The 19868-nt window shown below is 40.5% G+C and overlaps 1 protein-coding gene across 4 annotated transcripts in view; it reads left to right on the forward strand.

Annotated features, from left to right (window-relative positions):
• The first annotated feature begins 2210 nt into the window (after nucleotides 1–2210).
• Nucleotides 2211–19868, forward strand: part of MGAT4A (alpha-1,3-mannosyl-glycoprotein 4-beta-N-acetylglucosaminyltransferase A) — an 88332-nt gene continuing 70674 nt past the window's right edge. For 2 of the 4 annotated variants that reach the window (XM_033125634.1, XM_033125637.1), the window contains exons 1-2: nucleotides 2211–2305; nucleotides 6722–7014. In XM_033125634.1, coding sequence (XP_032981525.1) covers nucleotides 6921–7014 — 94 coding nt within the window. In that variant the 5' untranslated portion in view covers nucleotides 2211–2305; nucleotides 6722–6920. Of the gene's footprint in view, nucleotides 2306–2373; nucleotides 2446–2537; nucleotides 2625–6721; nucleotides 7015–19868 lie in introns of those variants that run through there. The other 2 variants (XM_033125635.1, XM_033125636.1) reach the window with 2 other exon arrangements.

The following is a 19868-nucleotide window of genomic DNA, read 5'->3' on the forward strand; positions in this document are numbered from 1 at the left end:
TGAAGCTTGTCCTTCCCAGCTTTCCTTTCTCCTCTGACATATGATTCTGCTTATAGAATGTTTGTGAATGCTTTCACTTCCTTCCCTCTCTGAGAGAGAAAAAAGGGGGGGAGAAGGTACAGAGAAACAAATCTTTTTAATATTCATCCACTTGACAAAAGTTTGTCAGTTTTTGAAGGCAGGAGCAGAGAGGTAGTGTGGTGGATGGTGTAGGGGCTGGGAAGCAAACAGCCTGGATTTGAATTCTGGTTCCATTACTTACTAGCTGCCTAAATTACCATTTGTATAATATATGCCAAATTAATCCCTCCGGGCCTCAGTTTCTTCCTCTGTAAAATAGGCATAGTGGCTACCTGTGCTATTGGTTTCTTGGCTAATCCTGTGCATGTGGCCTGGTGGATTTCTCCATCATTTGTCCAATGGCAGTGCTTTCTTCATTTGCAAGGATTCTGCTTGTCGGTCATTAAGAACGCTGTATAACAAGACCTAGAAGTGTTCATTCCCAAGAGATATTTTAGGCCAGTTATATCAAACAATGGATCAAAGGTTGTATCCTGGAATGAGCTCAGTCTTTATTGCTTACATCTGGTCATGAAATCCATTGCCAGCTTGCTACTAGGAAATGTCTTTGTCATAGAATACAGGAAATCTGGCCTTTAGGCCCCCAAAGCAGACAAAAAAGTTGTCATTCAATGTCATGGCTGTTGGTCTGAAGTTATGTTCACGGTGTAGGGATAGTGGACAAATCTTTTTGTCTGCTCCCCCTAAATCAGAGGGGGACCACGGGAGAAGGGGAATCATATATTTCTTCTTGAAACTTTAAAAGAGTTCAATAGTCATGGAGAGAACTCTCACCATGCGAGAGCTCAGAAACCCACGTGTGCGAGAGCTCAGAAACCCACGTGTGTCATAACTGATTATTAATTATCGTTATCGTGAGACAAAAATAAAGGAATTTTGCTGGGGGGGGAACCATTCTGATTGATAGTTATCTCTTAGAGTTTTGAATCTTTGAATTACTATTTTCTAAAAGAACCTATTTATTACTTTAGGAGCTTGGCAGGAATAAGGATGTGTCCTTGGTCTTAGGCCCCAATTCCCTGTAAATATTAACTTAAAGGATGGTTGTAAGGGTTATTGTAGGCGTTAAAATAACACATCTCTGGTGTTTGAGTTGAGATCTAACACTTACCAGCTGTGTGACCTTGGGCAAACTCTCTGAGCTCCAGTTTCCTCATGAAGAATGGGGATTAAATATGATAGCTCGATAAAAATCTTAGCAACTTGCCTGGTATTTGGGTAAGTAACCAAAAGATGATGTGCCCAATGGTCGTTATTATCAACGCAAGACATAGTAGTACATTTGGATGCTAAGAAAAACAGGGCAGACCACTCAGTCTTTCTATAGATGATTATCTACTTGCTTCTGAAGTTAATCTCAAACCTTATGAAACGGTGATAGATGAAGGACATGGGGCTCAAGAGAAAGGGGCAGGACAGCGTGGTGTAGTGGGAAAATCAGAGGTTTAAGCACCCAGATCTGCATTTAAATCCTAGCTGTATTTCTTGTTCCTAGTTGCTTAAGCAGGTCCTTCTCCCAGGATCCCAGTCTCCACATTGGTAAATTGGGGATTAACGATGCCTGTGGCTGTGGGGTCGCGCTGGTCACAGTAGGTGAGGTGCCTGGAACAGCGGGGCCTCGGAAGCTATTGTTGGATTAGGACATGAGCTGTCTCCGGGACCGGTCACCAGGAACGCTACCCAAGCAGGACAGCCGGGGAATGGGACCCGCAGCTGGGGGAAGGGGGTTAGGGCTGGGGCAGCCCCGGGTGGCAGGGTCGCACGCCGAGGCGGAGGCCAAGGGCTCCCGGGGCCTTTTGTCGCCGTCTGAGCTGCCTCTGCACTCGCCGGGGAGGATTATAGTCAGATGTGGCAGCGGGACGGCGGGGAGACGCCAAGTTCTCGGAGCCTGGGACAGGAGACCTCGACTCCGCTCCAGACCCCGCAGTGACATTAAATGAAAGGGGGGTTCGATCTCACGAGAATTATATAGGCAGCGAGACGCACCCCTAAATGACAGCCGGGCGGGCCACTGACGCGGACCGCTCGGCCGCGTGGGGGCGCACAGTGGCCGGCGCGCTGCCCCGGCGGCCAATGACTGGCGGGGTCGCGGGCGGGGCCGGGGCGGGGCAGCCGGCGCTCCAGCGGCGGGGGCGGAGTCGCGGCGGGGAGGCGGGGCGCCCGGCAGCCGAGGCCAAAGCAGCCTCGGCGGCAGCCGCGGCAGAACCGGCAGCGCCAGTGGCTGGTGAGGGGCTTGCGGCGGCGGTGGGGCGCGCGCGGCCTGGAGCTAGGGGCACAGAGCGGCTGCGCGGAGGGGCGCGGGGCTGAGGGGCGGCGCCGTCTGCCTGGCTCTGAGGCGCGGGATCACGGGAGATCCACCTGCTGGTAACGGAGCCGCCTGCGCCGCGGCCGGGCCGGGAGCTCGCGCGGCGCGGGCTGCTGCGGGGCTGGTTGGGCGCGGGCTGGGCCGCGGGGCGCTGGCCGGCTGTCCTGGCAACTCCATCAGCCCCCGCCTCCGCTGCCCCTCGGAGTGGCGCGCGCTCCGGTAGCGGGCCGGGCGCCTGGTGCGTGCGGCGGGGTTTGTCGACTTTGGGGCAAAGTGAAGGGAAGAGTGGGTTTGGGGGTGCGGAAGGGGCGGGAGAGTTTCCCGGGGACAGGACTGGGCTGCCGGAGGGCCCGCGCCGGGCCCCGGCGCCTCCATGGGGCCGCGGGGCAGGTGAGGCGGGGGCCAGGCGGTCCCGGACCGGGAGGCGAGGGTTGCTCCCCACCGGGGCGGAGGAGGCATGCAGCCTGGGTAGCGAATTTTCCTACAAAGTGAGGACCTGGTGATGGTCCGACGTGAAAGAGCAGCCTCTCCGCCCCAGGCCTCAGCCCCCCTTCGGGCGGAAGCTGCACGTGGGACCCTTAGGTTGGGTGCAGGTGATTCCATTGAGTGTACCAGGTGGTATCTCGCAGGCGTTTTATGAGCTGGCTGTCACACCACTCGCTCGCCCGCTTTTATTTCTCGCAGCGTGTGTTTCTCTGGAGCCCGTTCATTGCTTACAATCCGAACTGCGAAATAGGAGCAGGCACAGTGTGTGTGTTGAATGCTTTCCATATATTCTGCTGTTGTGCTTTTTTTGCTGAGGGACGAGTTCTGATCAAAGATAATGACAACGTTGTTCGTTTGAATTTAGAAGCTAAATTTAGAAACAAGCGTTTTGTGGTTTACCTTTCCTTTTCTGGATGTTTTTTAAAAAAATAGTTTTGCTAACAGGTTACCCTGGCATTAGTTTCTTTAGCTCACAGGTGTAAATCCAGAAACTCACTGGGTGAGGAAATTGTGTAAGTTGTAATAAATAAAAATGTTAATCCTTTTATAAGTGTAACATGAATGAACTTTAACATAATGGCGGTGTATAAAGTTACATAGTTTATGTCTTGGATTTCATGATTGTGCCTTTCTTTCTTCAGGCACCTGTGTCCTGTCTGTGGGATGGTAATTAAGGAATTGGCCAAGTGTTCAGCAGAAGTGTTCTCAGCCGTGGAACATTGAATATTTCAGAGAACACTTTAAAATAATTTATTATCTAATAATAAAACACAGGACTGCGGCTCTAAAAGATCTGTTAATAAAACAGATTTTTCTGTCTGAGCTCTATAGTTGAAAGTTCCACTCATCTTTGTCAGGATGGACAAGATGACTAGTAATTTTAGCCACTACCATGTTTCCCCGAAAATAAGACCTAACTGGAAAATAAGTCCTAGCATGATGGTTCAGGATGACATCCCCTGAAAAAAGCCCTAATGTGTCTTTTGGAGCAAACCTTAATATAAGACCTGGTCTTATTTTCGGGGAAACACGGTACCTGTTTTTTGTTGTTAAGGATTCTAATGTGTAAGGTCTCAGACTAAAATTTTTGCGAATGTGGACACTCATAAAAATATGGGTCACTTTGTCTCTCACTTTAGGTGATCAGTCCATCCCAAGGGCTTGTGGTTGTCCAGCCTATGAACTAACTGCCTCTCCTGGTTTAAGAGCACTGGGATCATTAGTTTTGCTCTTGTCTGGAGCACTTCATTTGTACCATGTAGTTAAACTTCGTTAGTTTGGAAACCCTAATTAAAAATGTGTGACTGCATCCTTACTGAGTAAAATGCTCTTTTATTTCTCCTGCAGAATTTCAGGTCATATTTGTTAGAATTCATTATAAGCATGTTCTTCAAACCTGAGCTTAATAACTTCCTGGATCCAGTACTTAATATTTCTTGTGTTTTTCACAAATTATCAATAGTATATGTGTAGAATACTTTGATTTTAGAGTTCATTCACTTAAATCATGTGTACACAATTTATACTGAATTTTATATGGGCTTTATTTGTATTTAATAAAACTGTATTTTAAAATATCCTTAATTTTATGATTCTCTGCTTCTGAACTTCCCCATGATTATTAACTGAATATTTACTCTAACAGCCTGTATACTTAGATTTTTTTACTAGGACAAAAATCCTTCCTCTGAAGTAAGGTAGGGCTAAGTATATAGCAACAGAAAGTTACATGCATTTTTATATAATGCCATCCCAGGATTAAATTCCAAGTTATATAAGTCACTGAGTTATCACTTCTCTTTTTATAACTGGACCTCATTATTAGGTGCTTATTGATGTAAAACAAGATATTAGGCAATTTATGGAATTTAGTTGAAATTAGAGAATTTCACCATGAAGATTTTAAATTCTAAATTGTAAACATGGACGTATTTGATGTTAACTTGTTTTAACTATAGAAGGTGAATAACTCTGGGTTTAGAAAACAGTGATAACTTTTAAGTGAGAATGTCTTTGGAGTTCCTTGTTTGCAGATAGTAAGAGTAAGCAAGAAGCGGGGGGAGGGCGTTCAGTGCTTCTAGAATATTATACCACAGTTAGAGCTTCTGGCCTAGGAGGGTTAACAGACATGCCTGAGGGTGTATGTGGGGCGGTAGCAGGGCTTGGCCAAAGGCTACAGGAAGTGAGAAATTTGTTTAAAGTGGTAAGCTTAAACTTTGAAATTTCCTATGCATTTTGAAGCTTATCCCATAATAGACCCATATTTGTTATGGAATATAAAACTTTTTTAAATTCACCCTTAAACTGTTGGGTGAAGTTACCAACACCTCGGGAACATTCTTCAGTGTAACCTGAGACTTGGAGTGTCCCTGGCACTTGCCTTCCAAGTGCTAGGGGGCAGGTGGCCGAGTTTGAGAGGCAGAGGGTAGTAGACCCTTAGACATTAGACCTTAGACAACTTAGACCTTAGACATTGAAGTCATACATGTTAAGATTCTCTTTGGGTTCATTTCCTTGTGCTCATTTCCTTGTGCATAAAATAGGATTAATAATGCCTGCCTCACGGGATTTTGCAAAGATTTAAAACATACAATGGACCCAGCAGAGGAAACATTCAGTGAGTTGTAGTGTCTGTGATTATTATTACTAGTACTATGCCCTAGTGATCTGTCTTCACTCGTAGAGATTTCTGGTAACGTTCAGTTTTGCAAAGTAGCTGAGATGGTAGTTTTTGAATTGCCTACAAATGGCCAATTGAATCAGCCATATTCTACTGAGGCTTGTGAGGCATTTTTGGAGGTGCATTAACTCACCCCATTGGAGTGTCATTTGGCATATTGCCAAGTGCATCTTGTGGTCCCCTTGAGGCCACCAGAAATCAATGCACATCTGAGTAACTGACATGCTCCCAGGGGACAGACCTGCTGTGCATAAGAGTGCATTGAACCAGTAGTGCAGTTTTTTTGTTTGGTTTTATTTTTAATACACTTAACATTTATTGAGAACCTATTATGTGGTAGGCAGCCATGCTTAGGTGCTTCTCGTGACTTCATTTCATTTCAGTTTCTCAACAGCTTTATTAAATGGGTGGCAATCTCCTGGATTTTCTGAGTTAAAGCAATGCTAAGGGATGGGTCCTAGGTCACACAGTATCCTGGCTGGATGGCTGCATTTTCTAAATGCCCAACTATTCCAAATTTCCACCTTGGGAGTAGGTTAATCTGTGGAAAAACTACATTTATTCTATGATGATGGTAAATAACAGCAATAACTGTAACCTTTTTTGGACTTTTGACATGTGTAAGGGGCCAGGACAGATTGTTTTCTTATTTTGTGGGTGAACCAATAAGGCCTAGATAAGTGACATACCGAAGTCCTGTAAGCAGCGATGGAGCCAGGCCCAGAACCCGGGGCTTTTGACCTTCACATGTTGTGTAGTCTGTCACAAGTTTTTTAAACATTATTATTGCATAATAGGAAGACTGAAGAGGGTGAAGATTGTGTTACTCAGGAACCATTGTGTGATCATGAGAGTTCTCAGCTTGGAATCTGTGGCTTATTATATGTGTAATGAGCCCCCCAGTTTCCCTCTTTAAATAAGTAACCCTAACTTTCTTCTCTCAGACAAAACCAAACCAAGGAGGAGGGAATATATGCAGTTCGAAGCTTTTTTCTCCGGAGGAGAGAAGAACCATATAATTCTAGTATAATGACTGGTTTAGATGTGGGGATAATCTTGATACATTGTAGCTCCACCAAAAGTCTGTTTGTAATGGTCACTAATAAATAAAGAAACCAATATTTTGTATTACTGAACAAGTTTTTCTTTCTGTTTTCCTCTTGGTTCAGAAGAAAGCCTGAGACATCAACCTATGAAGACTGTGAAGACAGTTCTGAATAGCAATTGTGACTGGTGGTGCTGTCACACTTATTCTGCAGAGCATCTGAAACGAACCTCTCTTATTGATTGTTTTGATTGGCCCAGAACCAGGAGTACTGGATTCAGTTGACTTCATAAATGTATGAACCAGTGTGATGGTGAAATGAGATGAGGCTCCGAAATGGAACTGTAGCCACTGTTTTAGCTTTCATCACTTCGTTCCTTACTTTATCTTGGTATAGTTCATGGCAAAATGGGAAAGGTAAGGCAAATATCTCCCAAAATGTACATGAGATGTACTAGGCTTTTTGCTTTGTTAACGATGCATAAATGCTGAGGTTAAATACCTCAGCAGTCTGCATGTTGCATGCTATCTGCTGGTGGCCTGGAAGTTTCTTTCTGGCATAAAAATCAAATGGTATTCTTGGACAGAGGAGACAGAGCATTTCTAATTTGAATGGGGTTTGTTTTGTTCTCGATTTCTTATAATTGCTCAGAGGAACAGATAATGATCAGTGGTTTATGTTATAGGGATGGCCACGTTGAATAATGAAGACTTTTGTTTGGGCATTTTATTTTTATTAGTAAACATCATAAATGTTTAATAAGCGTCCTTGTACTGGATGTTGTACAAAATGCCTAAAAGGAAACAGCCAGAGCCTTCATGAAATTTATATGCTGCTTATACTAATGATTTGGTGCTGTGTAGTTAATAATTTAAACTGCCTAGATTGACAGATTGCTCTTGAGGCAAAAATATTTATGAAGTGGGGGAGAAGTTCTGATTAGAAAATTTTTTAAATTTTCAAAAATTAATTGTGTTTGGACTGTTGAACTGTGTTTTCCAAGAAGGTGATCTGTTCAGTGACTGGAATTGCATTCAGGGATAATGGGTTTTTGTTTTTTGCTCTTTTGGAAGAGAAATTATTTGGAGTAAATCCTACCCCCAGTTTTTACCTCTCCTTTCCTGTGTTAATCTAAGGAATGTTGAGGCAAGAAGAATGGAGGTGTCGAGATGAGTGCATATTTGGTTTGTTACGGTCAACTTAGAGTAATCATTGTCCCCTGGTTATTAGAAGCTGCTGTTGCCTGCATTGATTTGACTTGTATGAGGATAACTGAAAAGATGGATTCAGGACTTAAGTTTTTCCTGCTGTGTGTGTGTGTGTGTGTGTGTGTGTGTGTGTGTGTGTGTATAGTAAACTGATATAAGTGAAAAAAGCACATGTTCTGTGCTTTGAACAAGTATGGTATTCTTTTTCTCTTTTTTTCCTGTGAATTGAGGTCTAATTTGCGTGGGGAATCTCTTTGGGGAAAAATGAATGAAAAACTTGTTGAAGACCTTTCTTCTTCATGGACAAATATATACATTTTAGATTTCCTTTTTAAATTGTGCCAAAGGGAGAAGATTTCCTTGGAAGAACTTCAAATAGTTAATTAATCAAACTGTTGATTGTCCCCAAGATTTACTCTTGAAATAAGGGAATGACCATAAGAAGAGTATATGGGGTTTTTTTTTCCTTATCAGGAAAAGTACTTATTCAGAGAGTTATAGTAATGGAGAAACTTGACCTTTCTTCTCATGGTGAAATGAGATGAGGTTCCGAAACGGAACTGTAGCCACTGTTTTAGCTTTCATCACTTTGTTCCTTACTTTATCTTGGTATAGTACATGGCAAAATGGGAAAGGTAAGGCAAATAGCTCCAAAAATGTACATGAGATGTACTAGGCTTTTTGCCTAGTAATTTAAGGGATTAAAAGTTTTGGAATCTCTGTTCCATTGTTCTTGTTTCTTATGTAAAGGCATTATAAGCATTTTTTTTTTGTATTAAGCTGTCTTTAGAATCAAAATTGATTTAAACAATATAAGATTCTTTCACCATGTGGTGTTAAATACAGACACAAAAAGTGTTCTTTTTGGTTATCACTTGAACAGCTGTGTAATCCTTCCATGCATACTCTTATGCTGTGTTTCTGCTTAGTGTTTTGTCCAGTCTCAGGTATCAACAGAGGTCTTCTGTTATGGTTATGTAAAATCCCCTGTGTTGTAATGTTATCGTTTATGTAAGCACCCTAACTGCTGAGCATTTGGATTCTTTCTAGATTGTTCTGGCAGTCAGACACTCAGGTTTTCTGGAACAGACCTGATTTCAGATATTCCCGCATACCCATAAACCGTGTACTGTGATTTTTATTTTGAAAGCATGTTTTCCATAGTCATTGACATTGCTGAAATAATAGTTTAATTATAGGATTATTGTTATTACATCCTTTCTGTGGATGAGAAAACCAAAGCAGAGTGGCTGAGAAACTTGCCAAGGTCAGGCATTAAATGGTGGAGTGAAGGTTGAACTGAGACCTGCCGATTCTAGAGATTATGCTCTTAGCTATTGATCTATGACCCAGAAGAGCAGAGACAGAGGCTACAAATTTTTGAGACACTTCACAGAAGAAGAGTAAATGTGAAGAGTAAATGTCCTTTACCAGGCATAGTAAGGGACAGTGGACAGGTCAGGTAGAGGGAGCTGTGTGTGCAGCCACGGAATTCTGAAAGGGTGGAGAGTATTTGTGCTTTGGAATTCTGAGATGCTCCCTGGGATTGACACATAAGATTCCCAGACCATCTCAAGGTGTAGCAGGCAATCCACAGTGCGGTTCCTAGAAGTATATCTAGCTTGTCTTAGTCTTCATTTACCACTTGGAAGAGCACACGATCTGGTCCATGGGATTGGCGTAAGTTGGGAGGATGTCAGCAACACAGCCAGGGAGCTGGAATTTGAACAAGGGTACCAGTTCCAGCTGAGTATACAGAATTCCCACATAAAAATGAGGCAGAATTCCCAGTATGTGGCGTAGACAGGCTAAGAAAGTTGGGAAAGTGGGGCGAGAGTAAGTACATGTCTTACTTGTTGGTGGGGGGACGGCCCCTCATAACCTCCTACTTTGGTCAGGCACACTCTGGAAGCGGGGAGGACTGAGCGAGCAGCTGTAGGTTCCTGTCCGTGGGGACACACAACATTCATGGACACGTTTCTGTGTGGACATACACTTCCATTTTTTTGGGGGGGGATCGGGGGGATTTTCACCTGGGAGTGAAATTGCTGGTCATATGGTAACTATATGTTAAATCATTTGAAGAGCTGCCAGACTGTTTTCCAAAGCAGCTGGACTATTGTGCGTTCTTCCAGCAGGGTACGCATTCCTCTGCCAATCAAATCTACTGATTTCTTCATATTCTTGACAACACTTGGTATCTGGCTTTCTGATTCTGCTACCCTAGTGGTGGTGGAGTAGTATTTCATTGTGGTTTTGACAACCTGATGACTAATAATGTCTAGCATCTTTTAATGTACTTGTTAGCCATTTGTATATCTTCCTTGGGAAAATGTCTATTTAGATCCTTTGTCTCTTTTAGAAAATGGGTTGTTTTTAAATTGTAAGAGTTCTTTGTGTATGGATTCTAGATACAAGTTCCTCATCAGATATATGATTTGCAAATATTTTCTTCCTTTCTGTGGGTTGTCTATTCACATTTTTGATGGTGTGCTGTGAAGCACAAAATATTTTAATTCTGATGAAGTTCAGTCTGTTTTTTGTTGTTGTTGCTTGTGCTTTGGATCTAAAATCCATTGCCAAATCCAAGTTCGTGAAGATTCGCCTGTGTTTTCTTCTGTTTAATCGTTTTTGCTGTTAGGTTTTTGATCCATTTTAAGTTAATTTTTGGATGTGGTGGGAAGTAAAGGCCCAGCTTCATTCTTCCGCATGTGGCTACCCAGTTGTCCTGTCACCATTTGTTAAAAAAACTACTTTCTCCCCATTGACTGGTCTTGGCATTCTTGTTGAAAATCAGTTGATTGTAGAGGTATAGACTTAATTCTGGACTCTCAGTTTTACTCCATTGGTCTTCCTTGGGCTAGTACCACACTTTTTTTTTTATTGAGATAAAATTGGTATATAGCATTATGTAAGTTTCAGGGGCACAACATTATAATTTGATATTTATATACACCACATAGTGATCACAATAAATCTAGTTACCATCCATCTCCATACAATTGATCCCCTCTACCAGTTTTGCCCACTCTCAACCCCCTTCCTCTCTGGTAACCACCAGTCTGTTCTCTGTATCAGAATTTGTTTTTGTTTTGTTTGTTCTTTTGTTTTGCTTTTTAGATTCCACATGTAAGTGAAACCATACAGTATTTGTCATTTTCTGTCTGACTTATTTCACTTAGTATAATACCCTCTAGATCCATCCATATTGTCACAAATGGCAATATTTTCTTTTTTATAGCTGTGTAGTATTCCATTGTATATATACCAAATCTTCTTTATTCATTCATCCATCAGTGGACACTTAGGTTGTTTTCATATCTTGGCTATTGTAAATACTGCTGCAATGAACATTGGGGTGCATAGAGTAGTTCCCCTTTCTGCAGGATGCCTGACCTCCAGTGGATATGTTCCAAGACCTCCAGTGGATGCCTGAAACTGTGGATAGTACCAAACTCTATACATATTTATGTTTTTCCTATATATACATACCTATAATAAAGTTTTATAAATTAAACACAAGAGATTAACAACAATAATAAAGTAGAACAATTATAACAGTATACCATAATAAAAGTTTTATGACTGTCTCTCTCAAAATATCTTATTGTACTGTATTTACCTTTTTCTTACAATGTAAGATGATGAAATGGCTACATGATGAGATGAAGTAAGATGAATGGCACAGGCATTGCGATACATTTACTTGCTGTAAATGGCTGGTTGTCCCTTGTATCAGGAGGTCTCTTGCTGAAGTCTTTGTATAGGCTTTCTGGCACAACACCTTGCTGTCAGTCAGAATACGTTTTCTGCTCGTGTCTGCTGATTGTCTTATGGGTGTTCCCTTGTACATAACAAGTTGTTTTTGTCATGCTGCTTTTTAAGATTCTCTCTATAACTTTTAACTCTGTGATTTTAATTATAATGTGTCTTTGTGTAGATCTTTTCGGCTTTGTCTTGTTTGGAACTCTCTGGGCATCTCGGATCTGGATGTCTGTTTCCTTCCTCAGGTTAAGGAAGTTTTTGGACATCATTCCTTCAAATAAGCTTTCTGCCTTTTTTTTCTCTTCTCTTTCTGGGATCCCTGTAATGTCAATGTTGTTCCATTAGATGTTGTCCCATAAGTCCCTTAAGCTATCTTCACTCAAAAAAAAATTTTTTTTTTTTGCTGCTCTATTTGTGTTTGTTCCACTGCCCTGTCTTCCAGGCCACTGATCCTTTCTTCATCTAGTCTGCTGTTGAACCCCTGTAGTGTAATTTTCAGTTCAGTGATTGTATTTTTCAGCTCTGTGACTTCTGTTTGGTACTTTATTATGTTTTCTCTTTGTTGAAGTTCTTTCTGTGTTCATCCATTCTTTTCTCGAGAGTGGTGAGCATCTTTATGACCATTACTTTGAATTCTTTATCAGGTAAGTTATTTACCTTCATTTCATTTAAGGTTTTCTTTGGAAGGGGGCTTATGTTGTTCTTTCATTTGGAACATATTCCTTTATTTCCTCATTCTACTTGACTGTGTATATTTCTGTGTATTAGGCAAACAGCCATCTCTCCAAGTTTTAAATGAATGGTCATTAGAAGACTGGAAGTGTGTTTCAGTCTTTTGTCTGTGCAGTGCAGTAGGGGAGGTAGCCTGCCAAGAACCTGCTCTCAGATTGTTCCCATGGGGCTCAGAAATGCAAGCCCCTCTGGCCACGAGCACCCGGTGTTCAAGGGGCATCCTCTGATTTACATGCTGGGGCAGAACCACAACAGAGGAACACAGGACCAGGGGAGCCTCCCCCAGCCCCACTGGGTTGGGCGGGGGCAGAAACGGGCAGAAGAGCACCGGGCCAGTAGGGTGGGAGAAGAAGCCACAGGGGAGCGGCTGGTATGGGGCAATCAGTGCGAGCAAGGTGATGAGTGCCAAGAATTGTGTGCACCAGCACCTTTTTCCCTGGAGAGAGAGTTTCAACAGATTCTTGTCTCTCTGGCATACACTTTAAGATTAGTTCATGAATCTTCCTCACAGATGATCTAGGAACTTTTTTAACTGCTGCCTCTGCACTGGCATTTGGAGTATGTAAGTCTGTGTGCAAGCCTTTGAAGAGCAGAGTCTCATTTTCCTACAGTCCTGGGTCTCCTGGATGTAAGCTCCATTGGTTTTCAAAACCACCTGTTTTGGGGACTCATCTTTCTGGTGCAGGTCCCAAGAGTTGGGGTTCCTGATGTAGGGCTTGAACCCCTTGCTCCTTGGGGAGTAGCTCTATGTATCCCTCTGTCTTGTGGGTTGCTATGCTGGGGCGTAGTTCCTGGTGAAACTGCGTCTCTGCCTGTCCTACCCAAATTGTGGCCTTTTTATCCTTTGTTGTAGAAGAGCTGTTCTGCTAGTTTTCAGGTCTTTTTCAAAGAGAATTGTTTCATATGGTGTGTCCGTGGGAGGAAGTCAACTAAAGACCTTTCTTCCTATGCCATCATCTTGAACCCACTTTTATTCCTGTATTGATTATCATTGCTTTGTAGTAATTTTTGAAATAGGGACACATAAGTGCTGTTACTTTCTTTTTTTCCAGGATTGTTTTCGATATTTTGGGTCCCTTGCAATTCCATATGAATTTTAGAATCAGCTTGTTAATATAAGTAAAAAAGTCAATTGGGATTCTGATAGGGATTGCATTGAAACTATAGATCAGATTGGGTATTATTACCATCTTAACAGTGTGGGCTTCCAGTCCATGAACATGGGATGTTTTTTTTCTCTTATTTTTATCTTTAATTTCTTTCAACAATTTTTTATGTTTTCATAGTATAATTTTTATGCTTTTGTTAAATTTATACCTATTCTTTCTGATGATATTTTGAATGGAATTGTTTTCTTAATTTTATTTTAGTGTGTTCATTGCAAGTGTATAGAAATGCAATTTATTTCTGTATATTAATCTTGTATTCTGCAACCTTGCTGAACTTATTTATTAGATCAAATAGGTTTTTTGTGAATTCTTTAGGATTTTCTCTATAAAAAATCGTGCCATCTGTGCATAGAAATAATTTTATTTCTTCCTTTCCAATCTGGATGCTTTTAATTTTTTTCTTGTTTAATTTCCCTGGCTAGAACCTTCATTATAGTGTTTAATAGAAGTGGTGAGAGCTGACATCCTCTCTTGTTCCTTATCTTAAAGAGAAATCAGCCAGACTTTCACATTTAAGTGTGGTGTTAGCTGTGGTTTTTAAGAATCTGTTCTTATTTTAGGTTAAGGAAGTTGCCTTCTATTCCTATTTTGCTGATTGTTTTTATCATGAAAGAGTGTTGGATTTTGTCAAATTCTTTTCCTGCATCTATTGATACGAATATCTTTCCTGCATCTATTGAGCGATTTTTGTTTTGTATTAAGATATATTGCATTAATTGATTTTAGATGTTCAACCAACCTTGCTCTTTGTGTGGATTTGAATCACTGTCTAGGATCAGTTGCTTTCAGCCTGATGAGCTTCCTTTAGTATTTTTTGTAAGGCAGGTTTTCTAGCAATAAATTCTACCATTTTTTTTGGGGGGGGAGACAGTGCGGATATATATATTTTACCTTCATTTTTGAGAAATAGCTGTGCTGGATATAGGAGTTTTGGTTGGCAAGGTTTTTGTTGTTGGTGGTGGGTTTTTCTGTTTTGTTTTTGGGTTTGTTTGTTTTTTTTTAGCACTTTATGTTATCCCACTGCCTTCTGGCTGCCATTATTTCTGATGAGAAGTCACTATTGATCTTACTGGGGTTCCCTTGTAAGTGATGCATAATTTTTCTCTTGTTGCTTTCAAGATTTTCTTGTGTATGACTTTTATCATTTTTACCATGATGTATCTGTTTGTGGGTTTTGATGGATCTGTTTGTTGCTTCCTAGATGTGTAGATTATTGTCCTTCAGTAACTTTGAAAAGTAGTCAGTCATTATTTCTCTTTGAATAATTTTTTTACCTTTCTCTTCTCTCCTCTGGTATTCCCATTACATTTATGATGGTATACTTAACGGTATCCCAAATTTCTCTGAGGCTCTGTTCATTTTTCTTTGTTTTTCTTTCCTGTTTTTTTTTCTCTTCAGTTTACATAATCTCTGTTGATCTGTCTTCTGAATCTTGCTGAATTCTTCAAGAGTCTTGCTGATTGTTTCTTTTGCAAGTTCAGTTCTACTGTGGAGGCCTCTAGTGAATTTTTTATTTCTGTTATCATACTTTTCAATTCCAGAATTTCCATTTGGTTCTTTCTTAAAATTTCAGTCTCTTTATTGGTATTCTTTATTTGATGCACCATTGCCGTACCTTCTTTTACTTCGTTAGTGAAGCTTTTCTTTAGTTCTGTGAGCGTATTTATAATAGATGCTTTGAAATTGTTACATGTTAAAATCTGTCCTTCCTTCCCCCAAGGTTTAGTCTCTTGTTTGGGTGTGCCCCAAATCATCCCAGGATGACCGTTGTTCCTGGTAGGGTTCTCTTCCATGCTTTCATTGACCTCTGCACTAATTGCTGGCTAATTGTTCTGTTGTTTACAACGGTGCACTGGAGCATACATTCCACAAACTAATCTAATCACATCGGGGTTCCTTTGAAGAAATTGTTTCTGAGTTCAGTGTTTATTATTTCTGACTCCAGGAAGGCTCCTGCTAGCTGTCACTTTCCCTGTTTCTCTCTTGCAAACTAGCCACCTACAATCTAGGGTATATTTTCATTAGATCCTTAATTCTCCCAGTTCCTTCCTTGCCAGCCTCCACTATTTTTGAGGGGGCTTTAGGTTTAAACTCCTCCATGCTCTGTTGCAAATGAAACTAGTTCCGTTGGGAGATTAAGAGCTGTCTGTTTAATGGCCTGCTTTCCCTGCCCAGGCAAAATTTCTGAGCCAGGGCTCTTGAGGTGGGGGTGGAGACAATGACAGGCTTCTTTCCACTCTAGGAGCTGAGCCCCAGGTTAGGAGAGAGGGTCAGTAGCCTGAGGTTCTCTTGGCTTTGCCTGTCCTGGTGGGGAACCACTGCCTGACTAGCTGGAGGAAGGGCTGCTGGGCCCTCAGTATTCTTAGCACACAGCACCCAAGGTAGAGCCTTGGTGCGTGAAAATATATGAAAAGACCAGATGTCACATCCTGTTAGCTATAAAAATGTAGACACTAGATAAAGCATTTTGTTTAAAACTATGACTCTTACTTGTGAACAAAAGTAATGAACAAAATCTTTTAGATTTTGGTTTCTTTTAGTGTTTCTTTATGGAATAAGCAAAGCTTTCAAACAGGATATAAGGAAAATTAATAGTAAGTCTAGGATTTGGAGTATACTGTCATGGTTCTGGCTCACTGAACTTGTGTAATAGTGTCTGTTAAGTGCCTTTTTTTTGCATGTTAAGAGGTTTGGATTACATTAGTGACTATATCAGAGGAAAACCCCTGCACTAGTGTGAAGGTGGGGAGGGAGACAGCTAAAAAACCATAAATAAGTCAAACAGGAAGCTGAAGGGTAATAAATGTGTTCCTTAATTTCTTTATTTTGAAAGAATTTTAGATTTATAGTAAATTTGCAGAAGTAGCACACAGAATTCCCTCATAACCTGTAATATGAACAATTTACATAACCACAGGGTACAATTTTCTAAAACAAAAAGTTGACTTTGATACGTGCTATGAACTAATCTACAAACTTGAACTAATCTACAAACTTGACTTAAATTTCACCAGCTGTTCCACTAGTGTCCTTCTTCTGTTCCAGGACCCAGCTCCAGATCCCACATTGCGTTCAGTTGTCGTGTTTCCTAGTCTCCTCCACTGTAGGGACTTCCCTCAGTTTTTCTTTGTCTTTTATGTCCTTGGAACTTTTGAAGATATTTGGCCATTTATTTTGTAGAACGTCCCTTAATTTGAGTTTGATGATTTCTCATGATCAGATGGAGGTAACGCATTTTTGGCAAGAATTCCACAGAAGTGACCTGTATCCTTCTTAGTACATTACATCAAGAGGTTCTTGATGTCAACATGTCCTGTCATGGGTTTTGTTGATCACGTGGTTTGATCACGTGGTTTGTTTGATCACGTGGTTAAAGGGGTGTCTGCCTGGCTTCTCCTGTAAAGTGACTCCTTTTTTCTTTTGTAATTCATAAACGTTTTGTGGAGTAATACATTAAAACTAAGCAGATGTCCTGTTTCTCACCATACTTTTGCCCACAAGCTTTAACCTCCATTGATGATTTTTGTCTGCATCAATTGTTACCGTGGTGTTTGCCAAATATAATTTTCTATTTCCATCATTCCTTCGAAACTTATTAATTGGTCCTCTGCTGAAAGGAAGAGGTGTCTCTTCTCTCTCATTTATTTCTTATTTCTTTATATGAGTATGAACTTCCGGATAGTGTGAAGTATTTATTTTGTTCTGTGGATTATAATCCTTTATTATCATTAGTTATTTTGTTGTTTAAATTGTCCTAGTGGTGGCCATTGGCAGCTTCTTCAAGTTGGCTTTTGTGCCTTCAACATGCCCCTGTCATTGTTTTCAAATTTATTAAGGTGAAATTCACATAACATAAAATTTACCACGTTAAAGTGAACAGTTTAGTGGCATTTAGTACATTCATGATGTTGTGCAACCACCATCTTGATCGAGCCTCCATTTAGTTTTTGAGCAATTTTTAATTTTCTGGAGCCATAAGAGTTCCATCTTGTCTTTACCCTGCTCCAGCCCTGGAAGTACCATTATCCAAAGGAAGCTCTAGTTCCTTTGGATAAACGTATGCTCATTGGTATCTCCAATTCTGGTCCTTCTCCGTGGCCATTGCAAGGACATATATGTGTGATACATGCACATCTGTATCTATTTCTATTATATATCCATCTGTATATATTTTTTAAAAAATGACCACATGAGTTCATACTGATCCCGCTGATTTTAATCCAGTACTATAGTATTCATTCTAGTCTCCACTTCTCCTTGCTAATAACCCGTCTGTGGTAGTAAAAAAACATGTCGGTTAGTATCCCAATATAATTACTTACTTGCTCAATCCCAGTATATACATATAGTAGTTTCAGAAGTGCTAACCCATATCCCAGTGAAAAATAAATTTACTAGGGACGATATTTGTGCACAGTTCTTTTTGTATTTAGATTTGCAATGTGGAACTTGTTACTTTCAAACCATTTTGTATGAGTGAGTCATACTGAGAGCCAGGTATATCATGGAAAGTGTGGAATTTTTCACTTCTAAAATATTTGAATTAAGTCATAGAGCAGATCCAGAAAGAACTCCACAGATTATAAATGCCTGACTTGCTCAGGAATAGTAGGATTTGATCCTGACTTTTCAGAAGTGAACGGCAGAGGTTGTAACATTTAAGATGCTGCTCATGGTTTTATTTTCCTGAGGAATAATGGCAATATTATCATTGGGGAGAAATAAGAGTCTAGAGGCGTTGGTTCTCTTGTAGCTTGCTCTTGATTTTAGAAAAATCACTTTGGCTCTCTTGAGATTGGTTTTTTCTTTCTTTTTTCTTTTGCTTCATTCCACTGTTAATGATAATGGAAGAGTTTTAAAGATTGGGTGAAGTGCTAAAGGGCAGATGTAGGCAAACGGGGGTTTTTTTGTTTGTTTTTTTTAAGGACAGGAATGTGGATACTGCAAATTACTGAGCTTAACATTTGGGAACAGACATTAATTGCGTACTTTGTGAGCATGAATACTTATAAAAAGAAGTAGTGATTGTTAACAGCCAGCAAAAATGAACTAGGATTGAGTCTAGACAATGAGCTTCTGAAGGACAGAGACCATGTCTCCTAATTTTTTAAAATTTCAAAGTATACAGAAAAATACAATGAATCATATAGGTGCATTCCCCTTAGATTTTTCATATTCACTTCCAATCTTTCATTTTAAGTAGATAAAGCATGGCAGATCTACCTAAACTCTCCTACCCATTTTTCACTTCCACCTCCTACCTTTACTGAGGCAAACCACATCATGTTTGTGTACTCTTCTAGTCCATTTTTATACATCGGTTTGTGTATATAAACATCTATATATTATAGGTATGTATATATGTACATATATAATTTTGTGTGTTTTAAAACATTTACATAAATAGTATGCTTGTGTAAGAGTATTATGCAAGTATTATTCCATATAGATAGATAAAAACATCTTGATTGTTTTCTACTCCCATCATTTCAGTGTCTGGGGAGGGACGTACCCCGGCAGGCCCGGCTCTGCCATTTTTGCTGGTGTCACTCTATAGCTGTTTTTACACCATTCTGTGTTTCAGTTCCTAGCAAGCTTCCGGTCCAAGTTTCTCTAAACTGTTTGTGAAACATTTTCAATCCTTGTTCATTCAAATGCTTGTCTTTTAGGGTTTAGCTCATGGAATGGCAGACATGACTTTGTTGTCCCTACATACGTGGTAGATAATATTTAGGACATGATATGAAAACTTTCTTTATTTTTTTAATTTTTTTAAATAGTTCTCTCTTTTTTTTAATCACATAGTTATTTTGTTGTTGTTGTTTTGACATACACTATTATTTATATTAATCTCAGGTGTACAGCATAGTAGTCCGACAGTTATATAATTTAAGAAGTGGGCCCCCTGACTATTCTAGTACCCCCTTGGCACTATACATCGTTATTACCATATTATCGACTAGTTCCCTGGGCCTTACTTTATATCCCCATGACTGATTTGTAACTACCAAGTTGTACTTCTTCATCCCCTCCCCTTTTTCTTTTCCGTCCTGCCTGTCAACCCCCTCCCATCTATCACCCTGGTAAATGTAGTACCCATCTGACACCATACATACATACGGTAGTCATTACCATATTAGTGACTATATTCCCTATGCTGTATCCTACATTCCCATGACTACTGTGTAACTACCAGTTTGTGCTTTTTAATCCCTTCCCCTTTGCACCCACCTTGCAACTCCCCTCCCGTCTGGCAGCCATCAAAATGTTCTCTGTATCTGAGTTTGTTCGTTTTGTTCTTTAGGTTGCACATATAAGCGAATCACGTTGCCTCTGTCTTTCTCTGTCTGACATACTCTATTCAGCACGATGCCCTCCAGGTCCATCCATGCCACT

The sequence above is a fragment of the Rhinolophus ferrumequinum genome, chromosome 13 (assembly GCF_004115265.2).
Source record: "Rhinolophus ferrumequinum isolate MPI-CBG mRhiFer1 chromosome 13, mRhiFer1_v1.p, whole genome shotgun sequence".
In the NCBI taxonomy this organism is placed as follows: Eukaryota; Metazoa; Chordata; class Mammalia; order Chiroptera; family Rhinolophidae; genus Rhinolophus; species Rhinolophus ferrumequinum.